Source organism: Balaenoptera ricei, chromosome 5 (genome assembly GCF_028023285.1).
Source record: "Balaenoptera ricei isolate mBalRic1 chromosome 5, mBalRic1.hap2, whole genome shotgun sequence".
Classification (NCBI taxonomy): Eukaryota; Metazoa; Chordata; class Mammalia; order Artiodactyla; family Balaenopteridae; genus Balaenoptera; species Balaenoptera ricei.
In genome coordinates, this window is record NC_082643.1 from 48,540,449 (window position 1) to 48,553,801 (window position 13,353).

General features: G+C 41.2%; 1 protein-coding gene across 4 annotated transcripts in view; it reads right to left on the bottom strand.

Annotated features, from left to right (window-relative positions):
• The window catches only part of FRAS1 (Fraser extracellular matrix complex subunit 1), a 447,355-nt gene that overhangs the window by 85,790 nt on the left and 348,212 nt on the right, over nt 1-13,353 (bottom strand). For all 4 annotated transcript variants that reach the window (XM_059922796.1, XM_059922794.1, XM_059922793.1 and 1 more), the window contains exons 39-44: nt 10,433-10,581; nt 10,084-10,246; nt 7,366-7,501; nt 3,840-4,030; nt 2,466-2,619; nt 988-1,251 (exon numbers count right to left, since the gene is read on the bottom strand). In XM_059922796.1, coding sequence (XP_059778779.1) covers nt 988-1,251; nt 2,466-2,619; nt 3,840-4,030; nt 7,366-7,501; nt 10,084-10,246; nt 10,433-10,581 — 1,057 coding nt within the window. The remainder of the gene's footprint in view (nt 1-987; nt 1,252-2,465; nt 2,620-3,839; nt 4,031-7,365; nt 7,502-10,083; nt 10,247-10,432; nt 10,582-13,353) is intronic.

Here is a 13,353-nt window from a genome sequence, read left to right on the forward strand (position 1 = left end):
CTATAACATGGGGAGTTCCCCAAGCTCAGTGTTTCTCTTCTGTAATGCATTACACTGCACACGGAGGTATTCATCTGGGCCCTCCGCGTCACCCCCATGGGACTTGGAGGGCATTGCGAATAGATGCAAAATTGCTCGTGGCAATGCTGCGTGCTGTGCTGTCACAAAGTACTTTGTCTCTGGCCAAGGAATCTCGTGTCTTCTACCAGCATCCGTGAAACAGTAAGAGGATAACTCATTAGCTTGTAAATAGGGCAAAGTTAAGTCCCATACCTAATACTTGAGACCTTTGGGAATCTCCAAATTTTCAAATACCATTATACCATATATTTTTCACTACAAGATACATGTGAAACTAAGAATAAACAAGCAAATGGAACTCCAGTGGGACACAGATGCTCTGTGGAAAAAAAGCCCACTCTCTAATTAAGTAACTCTCTACTGCAAACTGACTCCAAGACTGACATGTGTCACAAGTCCTTCAGTGTTGCTTATCCATAAGTAAAACTGTGAACATTAGACCCTAGAACACCATATCTAATGGTTCTCAATTATTTACATAATCTCTCTTAGTGCATGATGACTTCCCAATTGCCCCTCCATGCCTTTTTTTAAAAAATAAGCATCTTGAAAATCCTGCTAGATTTTGTTGTTTGTTTCCATGGAGTTGGTTGGGCAGTAGCAATGTTCTAAGAGACCTGGGCCTACGAGTAGTTGGATAAATGAAGATTTTTGTGGACCTTGGGAATACTATAAGCTCTTCTCAATCTTTTCTCAAATTCACAGACAGAGGTCCAAAGAACTTCAGAGGTTTCACATTTGTCATTCACAACTCTTAGTGTCCCCAAAACCACAGTTCTCCCCAACACTAGTCTCCCCAGATTCTGCACACCCAGTTCAAGATCCTCCCACAGAGCTGACATGGAAGGAAGTACTGCACACCAACAAAGAAGAAACCACGGCCACTCTCTTCCATCCCTGTGGTACCTGCTGAGAGCTGGAGGCCTTGGTTTACAGCCAAGTGGGGGGTGTCACCTGTAGGCAGCTCTATGTATATCTCCATCCTCCCTGTGTCTGTGTGGAGTCCATCAGTGAGGGAGAACCGGAACTCATCCACTGCCACATCAGGACCACCAGGCATGTACCCAACCAGCCCGGCCAGGATATCCTGGTAGGTGAAGGAGGAGCCTTGGACCAAAACCCTCCCATTCTCCAGAGGCTCAGAAGCAGTTTGCCTCTGGAGCAGATGACCTGAGGAAGGAAGCGAAAAAAAGAAAAAGAAAGAAACAATGGTAGAGTATATATGGCACCAAAACATTGTCTGATTTTGTCAACTGCTCGAGCCTGGGTAGAATGCCAAGCCCCTCAGAGGCTCATGGTGGCACATAAATGACCAAAAAATCAGCATTTTACATAGAAGTACAGGGTGAAGCTCTATGGCCTCAGCTCCAAATAAAGAAGACAAAGTTCTGCTTTTCCTCATTAAAAATCTCTTAAGGAGACACAGGTGGATACAGTAATATGGTGGCTTAGGAATCAAATCTCTCTCCATGAATTCAAACTCACTTCATTATCTAAACCTTATTTTCACCTTCTGCAAGGTGAAGATAGCACTCTCCACTTGCTGCCTTCCGCCTGGGGCATCTGGGGTGGGAGAGAGGAATATATTTTAAATTCCTTTTAAATTCAGAAAGACACTCAGCATCTTCGGGCTGCGGCATATTTTTCTGTTTTCAAGGTCATGTGTACCACAAAGGGACAGTTAAAGTGCTTCATTAAAGAAAGTGAAAGTGGATGAAGGCAAGCTAAAATGCAATGACCAACGACCTCACCTGCTAGCTCTCCATCAACAACAGTTACATCTTCAAAAGGCCAATAGCCATTAGGATGGGCTAAGATACCACTTGGGAGATGAAAGTTGCAGAGCTTTAGCTAATACTAGGGGGATGGCACTTAGAAAAGAAGTACGTAGAAGAGTCCCATGGTGGTTTTCTAAACTTCTGGTTTAATCAGGAAAAGCGCTTTCTTTGCAAAAGGAACAAGCTCGTAAAGATGTCTACCACGCCTCTAACCTGAAGTGAACACCTTTTGTGATTAATTTCAAGGCTGCTATGCTGTTGCTTGCATGCAATGGCCCATGATGATCAAGCAGTGATGCCTGCTCTGAGAAGAGGATGTGCAGATTCTGAAAACTTGTTTTGCCTGAGGTTACATAAGAAAGCAAGAAAACAGCTGAAATTGAATTTCAGGGACACCAATTACCCAGGATTCAGGCTTTCAGAGCAACCAGAGTCTACTGTGACCCCAAAGAATATTAGCTACCTGTGAATTTGATTATACTTTGATGCAAAGAGTGGGCTACACACCAGCAAGGCAGAGGAATGATCAGCTGAAATCTATGTGTTTATTCTAATAACCCATCGGGCACCTCAATTAAGAAGCTTCCCATAGCAGTTGTGCCCTACCATGGCCAGGCTTTTTTGTCAATACAAAAATCAGCTCATTATCTGGAGTGTCCAGGTCCTGCAGGCTCAAAGAAGAATTGCTTATCACCACTCCCGAGCTCAGCTGCACGCCAAGGGGCCGCAAGGTCATCCTGGGAGGCTCGTCATTCTTCCTCTGATTAAAGCATAAAATATTAGGTCTCACAAAGATACTGGTTTAAGAAGAAAAAAATAACATGCATTATTCAGAGAAAGTAACACCACCACATTAACTTTCACTACCGAAATAGCATGTAACATGTCATTGTCTTTTATTGTTATTATTATTATTATTGAAATACAGTTGTGTTAGTTTCAGGTATGCAGCAAAGAGGTTCAGTTATATAGATATTTTTTTCAGATTATTTTCCATTATAGATCATTATGAGATATTGAATATAGTTCCCTGTGCTATACAGTAGGTCCTTGGTGTTTATTTTATGCATAGTAGTTTGTATCTAATATGTCACCATCTTTAATTCCCACTCAAAATGGTTAGGTTGAAAGGCGAGCAGGTCACACAAACCAAATATCCCCTTGAAAAGACACTGATGGACATGCTATAGAAATCTTCTCAGGTATTTTCCATAGGTATAAGGATGACATTTTCCAGACCAAAAATATGGACATGTGGTTAGACAAGTATATTTGGGGGATAAAAGGGCACATTATTTGAAATCAGAACAGTCTTAGAAGACTAAGCATGGCACAGTACCTGTAGGAGGACACATATTTGAAACTGTGGGTGTCTAAAGATATCTCCTTGACCCCCCATCCTCATGCCAGCACCCCTCAACCACTGTCCCTGAAGGGTGCCGAGAGTGCCATGTTTTATTTTCTCAAGGCAGAGGGCATTCCATTCTGATTTTTATCTTTTATCTCTCTCCCTGGGGTGACAGAGCAAGCCTATGTAGTTGCTCAAATGAGAATAAATACAGCACCGAGGAACACATTTCTTTCATGTTACAGTGTAATGAATAAATGCAGTAAAAAATATAAGAAAAGGCAAGTATGCACATAGAACCGCATACAATAATTTCAGGGAAAAATAAGCATATGCTATTTTTCACCTAATATGAGACTGGCAAGGTTTCTCTGTCTGACCGTCACAAACTGTTTTCACACAGAACAGAGATTTTACTCTGAAATGGAAATTCAGATTTCCAAGTCAGACCATCCCCAAATGCCAGCCTTAATTCTACAAGTTTCCTAAAGGTCAGGGTTATATTTTAAAAACTGACCTCTAAAATTCAAGGTCAAACCCAATCTTCTTTGCTTTCTGAGTTCACATAAAGCTATCTAATGGTGGGATATTGTGGTCAAAGGCCCCACTTATCCAACTTGCGAAGTCTTTACCTCGATGGTGATGTTGATGCGGTGGATTTCTGATCGACTGTTTCCATCACTTACATAAAAACTGAAAACGTCATGGGTTGGCTCAATGCTTTCATGAACACTCTGAAAGTAGTAAATGTAGTTTTCCAGGACATCCTGAATAGGGAATGATGCTTCTAGGTCACTGGTAGTTCCAGGGCCAAATCGATCACCTGCATCAACAGCGAGAGGGAACTTTTACCTTCATCCATCAATTCCTGCTTCCTGGGCTGAACCAGCAAGCCTGACAGCACTATCAACAGAAGAGGAAAATATGTTTGAGAATAAAGGTGGGAGAGCGGAATTGGAAGACTTGGGATGGGATCCCAGTTTCCCCACTATTTTTCATCTACAAATGGGAATCAAATGAGATAACATGCATGAAAGCACTCTGAATGTTATTATTTCATAGAGCCTAGAATCAGTGGTTGTTTTGTTAGAAATATTTGATAAAATAAGTCATGGGACAAGTATTGATACAATAGTAAAGGTTTTACCTTAAGCTTTAGTCAATTTCAAAACCACTCTGCAAGAGGAACCTTCTTTCTTTACACAAGAAAAGGTTAACTGCATACCTTTTTATCTAAGAAACATCTCCTTAAGCATGTTTTCATTTGACTATTCAGTTCCTAAAGGAAACCTCTGCATGGGCTAGTGCTCAGCCCCTGGGATGGTACACCAGGGCTGCTGTGATGCTCAGGGACCATCCAGAGCTCGGGTGCAGTTCAGGTACTGAGATGCTCAAGTACCACTCAGAGCTCCATAGGAAGTGCTGGCTCTGGTTACCTCTTCTTTTCACCCCAACCCCAAAGGCCAAGGGGAAGAGTAAGCACTGTCTAAATGATGGATGACTTGTCTCTTACTTGGTCTAAGTCTCTGTAATTGATTGATTTTAAATTGTTACATTTTCTTCTAAAGAGAGGAGAAAAAAGAAACCCCTGTGTCTTCAAACACTCCCTGGATATACATCAACAAAGAAAAGTGTAGATAGAGGATCTGCAAAGATTAGGTCATATATTAAAAGGCCATTGACTTCCTAGATTGCAGACAGGGTCATTTTTCGTTTACCTCCCAATGAAAAGACTAGGAATGAAAATGCTTCACTTATAATTTGTTTGAAATAAGAACTCAAGGCAAATATTATTTTTTTCAGTGACAGGAATTTTCTTAAATTTTACCCCTCAGATATGATTCCTCTTGACACCAGAAGAATAGAGGGCTCTAAGTGACCAGTGACCTGATAATCCCTAGGGCATACAGTTCAGGGTTTCCAAAAGGAATTGCTATAATTCCTTCAAATTTTATTTTCTCTTTCCTTTGATCACTGTAAATATAAGAAATATAGTATCTTTATTTGGGTCAAAAATAGCCTAAGTAAATAGTGCCTAAAAATATACTTGAATAGAATAATGACTTACTTTCTGTCTTAGAAAACAAGCTATTCAACAAGTGAATCTGCCACTGAAGCTTTAAGCACCAGCCCTTTCAATTTTTAAAACTGAACCTTCTATTTTTTCACATAACTCACTCTCATTAATGTTCTTCCTTGCCTTCTTAAACAGAATATACTATGTGCAAATTAAGTCATTCTTGATGTGTGCAGGCTATCATCATGAACATCTATTACTGCATTGCACTGGAACACAGTGATGCCCGACAGGTAGTCAAGGTGGGCCCTGCCCTGGTTGTGCTGGTACTAAAGGAATGTAGATTATCCATGCTGCTAGATTTCATACCAGACAATATGATTATTCTGTTTCTTGCATCTTGCCGGTATGAACTGAAAGTTACTTCTTCTAATGTTTTTAAAAAGATGTTCTTCTGATCAGCTGAATTCTGAATCTAGGTAGCTAGTTTCATCTGTATAAAACAGACTTGGTTCTGAACTCCTATGGAGCAAAGGGTGGGTCCTTACACGATGTGCCTTGGAACAATGATTTGCCCCCCTGAACGTCTTTTCCTTACTTCCAGGTTCATACTAATGTAGAGCAACGGTTTTCCAAGTGTGGACCAGCAGTAATGGCCTCGCCTGCGAGCTGGTGAGAAATGCAAACACATGGGTCTCATCAGCCTCCTCAAACAGGAACTCTGGGGTTGCTGCCCAGGAAACTGTGTTTGCACAGGCCCTCCAGGTGAGTCTTACGCACATTAAGGTCTGCAAACCACTTTAAGAGAGGCTGAGGCTTGCCAGAAATTTCACTTCTGCATGTACTCCAGGTTAGCATAAAACGATGTTAAAAAAAGCTTAATAAGAAATCACCTGGAGAGAAGAGAAGGCCGGGGGCAACCATCCTTTCATGATTCCCCACCTTTGCTCGTGCTCTTCCCTCTGTGAGAAATGCCATTTTCCCTCTGCCCACAGCAACTCCCACTGACACTTCAAGTTCCAACTCAAATGTTGCTTCCTCCGACTTTCTTGCCTTTCCAGGCAAAAGTAACTGTCTTGTCCTATGTCCTTTCTCAGTGCTTTCCTCCTTTCCCTGTCCCGGCGTTTCATGATTGTAATTTATCAGTCTTCATATCTGTCTCCCACTTGAGGCAGGGGCTGTGTCTTATTCACCTTTTACATCCACTGTATAAACATTTGTTGAGATAAATCTAACTCAGCAATAAACAAATCTAAGAGCACACACTGAGAGGCAAGATGGGGAAAAGACTCAAGATTTTCTATAGGAAAACATGACCCCTGCTAAATGAGTTTCCGGTAACCAGGCTCAAATCCCGGGCACCGCGCTGGTCACAGACGCCTTCAGTCAGTGGCCTCTCTGTGGGAGCTGCTAGCCGCACACCAATTAGAGCCACGCGCTGGCACTCAGGCCTCTCACTGCAGAGGCAGCAGGATGGTCACCTGCCAGGAGCTGTCTCAACTGCCCGTCACTGTGGTCTCAGCGGACCTGTGGACGGTATCCACCCTCTCCCCTCCCCTTCTCTGTGATAACCAGTGGGTCCAGGGTAGATGGTGCGGGGGGAGGGACGTTGAGGAGAGGGTCACAGAGAGACAAGCATGCAGTTCAATTCATGTCATATCCTTAGAAAAAGCTGAGACGTAGGCTATGGTTCAGCTAAACTGCAGCTGCCTCACAATAAAAGGACAGGAAATTTTATTTCCTTGACACTCAGTTCCGAGTGCAATCCCCAAGCCCCTGCGTCCCCATTGCTGGCACTCCAAATCCCCTCACCCTGCTCTAGTTTTTCCCATAGCACTGACTGACCTGACGTCTTACACAGTTTTTTCATTTATTAGGTTTCTTATCTGTCTCCTCCCACCGGGATCTAAGGCACCATGAAAGTAGGGGTTTCTGTCTGTTTTGTTTACTGATATATCCCCAGTGCTTAAAAGAGTGCTTGGCATACAGGAAACACTCAATTTTTGTTGAGTCAATGAAACCTTCCCTCCTTCCATTTCTTTGAAATGGTTCCATTCCCGCTTTAGTTCTCCAGATCCAGGTTAATTGCAGACCGTTACCCACCTCCACGCTCCCTTCTCTCCAGGCCTGGAACAAGTTACCTGTCCCCGTGTTCTCGATGCAGCCGTACTTGGGCAGGGCACTTAGTTTAATGACGGCGTCACCCTGGAGGCTGTCCTGATCATCAGCAGCAAAGAAATGGTGAAATGAGAGTGGGGCTCTCCCTCCCTCGTCAACCTAAGAAAGAAAAGATTGGAGAGAGTCCTTGGGCGGTTGCACGTAACTGCAGTAAAAGGAAATGAATTGAAAAGAGTTGCCTGGGGCGACCTTCCAGTACCAATTCCACTTCTTTGAGGAGGCAGATCCTCTACGCACCCACGAGATGAGGAATGTTCGAGCTGCTGGGACCGGGCAATCCTTCAGCGCCTCTCGAAGCTACGCTCAGACACGGTGACTTCCGTGTTTCCCTTCAAAGCTGTGCTTCCTTCCATGATGGATCTGGTTGTAAAGCAGCTCTGGCCCACTCTAATCACCTACCTTGGAACAGCTGCACGACAGAATGGCTGCCTTCCTTCCGTATCAACGTTCAAAAGCCTGCAGCTACAGAATGATTCATCCAGTCCTCCCTTGGATACTATGAGGGTAGCTCTGTCCTATAGGAGTTCCCAGCAGGAAGTCCCATTTATCCCATGATAGTGTATGTTTATAGGTGTGCAGGAAGAAAGGGCTCACCATACCTGAAAGCTAGTGCTTATCTTACCATCAAGGAGGAAAATAAATCGGTTATGAGTAAAAGCAGTTGCTCCAGCTACCTTTTTCCTTTAGGGCCCTGTTTTGTATGCTAACTTTGCAAGCTGACACTAGTGTCTTTTGCTAGCCTGCTGGATATGAAGCCGTTTACTTCTGAATGACTACTGGCTAAATATAGGAAGATCTACAAGTTACAAAGTGGAAGGTCACCCTGACTCTGGGAATGGGGAAGGTCCAAATGATTGCCCCGAAGTGTGGACATGAAAAAAAAAATAGGTGGAATATCAGAACCATTTAGAAACAACTCAGTTTTATGAATTTTCAGTTGTTCAAGAAAACCAGGAGTCCTGAGTTTTTGGCATTATGGTATGTACATAGAGCAGAAGAAGGAAAGTGAATTAACATTTATGGAATCCCTACCATGAGCCAGTACTCTACTGGGGCTTTTTAGTGCTACTTTATTAATCATCAGAGTAATCCTTTATGTAACAGGAATAGTAACACTTTAAAAATGAGGAAATTGGGACTTCCCTGGTGGCGCAGTGGTTAAGAATCCGCCTGCCAATGCAGGGGACGCGAGTTCGATCCCTGGTCTGGGAAGCTCCCACATGCTGCGGAGCAACTAAGCCCATGCACCACAACTACTGAAGCCCGTGCGCCTAGAGCCCGAGCTCCGCAACAAGAGAAGCCACTGCAATGAGAAGCCCGCGCACCACAACAAAGAGTAGCCCCACTCGCTGCAACTAGAGAAAGCCCACGTGCAGCAACGAAGACCCAATGCAACCAAAAATAAATATAAACAAAATAAATAAATTTATTAAAAAATGAGGAAACTGAGGCTAAGAAAGATTATATAATTGGTCCAAGGTCAGTCAGCTAGTAACAGAACTGGCACTTGAATTCAGGTCTAGGTAACTTCATGATCGAGGTACATTATATTTCACCTCCCAACCCCAAGGAGCTGTCAATATTGTTTACAGTGATAAGTATCAATCCATTTAAGATGGGACCTGGGAGGCTTCCCTGGTGGCACAGTGGTTAAGAATCCGCCTGCCGGGCTTCCCTGGTGGTGCAGTGGTTGAGAATCTGCCTGCCAATGCAGGGAACACGGGTTCGAGCCCTGGTCTGGGAAGATCCCACATGCCGCGGAGCAACTAGGCCCGTGAGCCACAATTGCTGAGCCTGCGTGTCTGGAGCCTGTGCTCCGCAACAAGAGAGGCCGCGAGAGTGAGAGGCCCGCGCACCGCGATGAAGAGTGGCCCCCGCTTGCCGCAACTGGAGAAAGCCCTCGCACAGATACGAAGACCCAACACAGCCAAAAATAAAAATAAATAAAATAAAGAATTATTTAAAAAAAAAAAAAGAGTAAAATATTAAAAAAAAAAAAAAAAAAAAAAAAAAAAAAAAAAAAAAAGAATCCGCCTGCCAATGCAGGGGACACAGGTTCAAGCCCTGATCCAGGAAGATCCCACATGCCACAGAGCAACTAAGCCCATGCGCCACAACTACTGAGCCCGCTCACCTAGAGCTCATGCTCCGCAACAAGAGAAGCCACCGCAATGAGAAGCCTGCACACCGCAAAGAAGAGTAGCCCCTACTCGCCACAACTACAGAAAGCCTGCATGCAGCAAGGAAGACCCAACGCAGCCAAAAATAAATAAATAAAATAAATTAAAAAAAAAAAAGTGACCTGGGGACACTGTCCATATCCCTATGTTTTAGTTGCTGCAAACATTAGACTATAAATTCTTAAAAGATACATTCCTACTCCTACTGCTATATACATCTAGCATAGTATACAAAATATTGTACACATCTAGATTTATGTCTGGCACAAATACTTGTTGACTAATTAAATAATGTGGATATAATGATTTGATCTTCTGCATGTAATTATTTTCATACTTTTTGAAAAACTCTTGCTTGAAAGCCATATGTATCTTGATACTATTGCCTAGATATTTGAGGGGAAGGACTTGACAGCCAATTTAGGTAGAAATCCTTCATTCACACTGCCACAGACTCCCGCTCTCTACAGCACCCACAGTTCATTGATCTGAACTACTTACGGTGATAAGGTCAGCGAAAGCAATGACTTGGGGTGGATCCTTGACGGGAGTGATCATGATGGTAAACCTCTGATTGTCCAGGCGGTTGTGGTCCAAATCAGAGACCGAGAAGTGGAAGCTGTCAGTAACCAGATGACCACCGGTCTCAAATGCAGCTAGGTACCTACAAAGGCCAAGAGAAGAACAGAATGAATGAACTACACCGACAGGTCAAGTAAGATGACTGAATTTTTGTTTAGCAATGGGACCAGAGGTAACATAATCTTTCAAGGGAGCTACTGGTTAGTTGCTTACATATTTTAATACAATTTAAAAAACTTCTGTCACGTAACACCAGGTGGTTATATACCTAATTTTCTTGTTGTTGATGTCTTCCATTGTGAAATTGGAAACCTCTGAGAGTTCTTCCACCTCAGGTCCTGAGGTTCTTAAGAGAGCACCATACACAGGCAGAGAACTTAACTGAATCCAGATCTCTGGGTCGGGGGAAGAATCATCCTAATTAGGCAAATATGAGGCAAGACATGAATGCACGTTTGCAGGAATAAATATTTCCAGTAAAGATCTCGGGTGCTCCCTTCTCTACTAAATGGAAAAATCTCTTTCCCTTTGTGATAAAGGAACACCATTTAAACTGCATGAAAATCCCAGTATTTATTCCTCCTAAAATGTCTTTTTGATAATGTCTTCTTTGAAGAGTAGCTCAAGATAATAGTGGGAAATGCACTTTAGGTATGGGGCATAAGACAAAGAGATGTCCTATGGTTACTATAAGAGCCACACAAGGTTTTGTTTTTATTACAAGCATCTAGTGAAGAGCAAAACACAGTCAGAAATATGTCATCCTTCTAGAAACACTATTGTAGGATTCTTCTAGAGTTTCTAAGAATAGTTTGCTTTTTAGAAACAGGTAAAATTCCACTATAACATATAACAACAATTTTAAAATTCTGTGAAACAAAGAATGGAAGGTATTTAGCTTAGCCAAGGGCTCACTTTAAGTAATATTTAACGTGATAAAAATTTTAGTTTAACAAAAGAATTTAGGAAATTATGCATTTCATTCTACCTGGACCGAACCTATGGATGTTCAACCCCCAAGATGCCCAATATTAACAAAGATCAGTTATTTCCCTTTCCTCTGCACTGTTTATTGAGAAATAAAATTGGCTTTCTGTGTTTCTACATGGACAATAATTGAATGTCTTAATGAACAATTTCTTCTTTCTTCAAGGATATTTTTGGAAATATCTAGGAGGGAGGCAACAACTTCTTGGAAAGATTCCCTGAGTCATTCATCTTTTAGAGCAGCTGGCTGTGAACATGAGGGCACTTTACACTTTACCACAGCAACAATGAAAATAAATATTGCAAAGCCAAGTGTATTTTCACATGCAAATTTGCATGGCTATGTTGTACAGTTAGTTGAGGTACGAGATCAGGAATATGAGCACGGCTGCCTGGTGATCTGGGGCAGCAGGTTTCAGTCAGCTCTCATTTCTATCCCCAGAGACCTTTGTTAAGTTGACAGTTCAGAGCCTCAGTGCAAGATCATAGAATTTTCCATATTTCTTCACATCACTTGATAACAGCATGGAAGGAATCTCAAATTCATCGAAGCTGCAAAACTTCAGAAAATTTCCCCTAAATTTATACTTTAAAAGTTTCTCTATTTTTCTACATGAGTTATCAAATACAATATGCAGGCTTCCAAAAGACTACTTCCTAATATTACTGTGAGTATCCTCTGAGAGGGAATTTTTAGAAGACAGCCAAGAGTTCTAAGGTATTATCTTCTGAGATGGTGATAAACTACAAGGACAGAGCTCCTGGCTCTTGATTAGAATGAACAGCTTCTAATTCCACATTGCTAAATTTGGCAAAAAAATGCAAATTTCATGTCAGGCACAACTTATAATTTTTCAAATCTCAAATGACTGTTGGGTTTGAAACAGTGTGAAATCAGTTGGATTTTTTTTTTTTCTGAAAATGCTGTCATAGTTTAAAGAAAATTACTATTTTGGGATGTCCAAGATACCATGGGTGAAAAATTCATAAGAATATAGACTTTGTCCTCTACTCAAAGCCCTTCTCACCCATTTTGTATTCATTCCCTTTTTAATTTTCTTTTTATTATTTATACATCTATTGACCCAACATTCAACAAAGGACTAGAACTTTGATGATTAACATTTATGTATGAGCTCCTCTTTTATCCTGTCCCTGGGCCTACCATCACCCTGGATCTTGTTTCTTATTTCTTTGAATTTCTTGATATAGTTTGATATAGTATTATAAAGTAGCTTCAGTTTTTTTTAACTTAAGAAAAGGGAGTTAGACACTCCTCTTGTGGAATTTATTTTTCTTTTTACTCAGTAGCAGACTGCTAAGGTCCATTAATGTTGTTCTGTGCAGCTATAGTTCATGTGTTTTGAGTGTTCTCTAATATTTCATAGAGTAAGTACACCACAAGATATCCTGTTGATGCTGATGGACATTTGGCTTATTTCAATATTTTTGCTATTACAAATAGACTACTGTTACAAATAGTATTGCTATAAACATTCTTGTATATATTCTTGTGCGTATCTTGAGTACCTGTGAAAGTGCCTCCTGAATAGAAATCTAGGAGAGGAACAATTAGGGCATATGAACATTCATCCTCACAAGACAAGGCCAAATTCTTTCCCAGAGTGGTTGTTCCAATTTACAGTTCCATTAGCAAAGAACCTCCGGTAGATCTATTTCCTCTCCAACATTTGGTATTTTCATACTTTAAAATTTTTGCCAATTGAATTGGTATTAAATGGTATATAGTCTTAATTTGCTTTCCCTGATGTCTAAAAAGGTGAATGTCTCTCCTTATGTTTATTGGCCCTATGGGTTCCTCTTCTAAAATTCCTGCTGATGTCTTCTGTTCATTTTTCAAATGGATTATCTTTTTCTTCTTGATTTGCAGACGTTCTTTATATTTTCTTTGTTATTTTTGGTTGTATTTGTTGTAAATATCTTTTTCCAATTTGTAACTTGTTTGTTTTTTTGTATTTATGGTGTGTTTGGGAGAACATAAATTTAATTTTAATATAGTCAAATTTATCAATTTTTTCTTTATAGTTAGCCCTTTTTGTTTCTAGTTTAAGAAATTCTTCCTTTTCCCAATATCATGAAAATATTCACCTATATCCTATAAAGAATTGTACACTTTTACTTATGACACTTAAGTACTTGATTTGCTACAGTTAATATCTGTGTAGGGTATGAGGTAGCAGT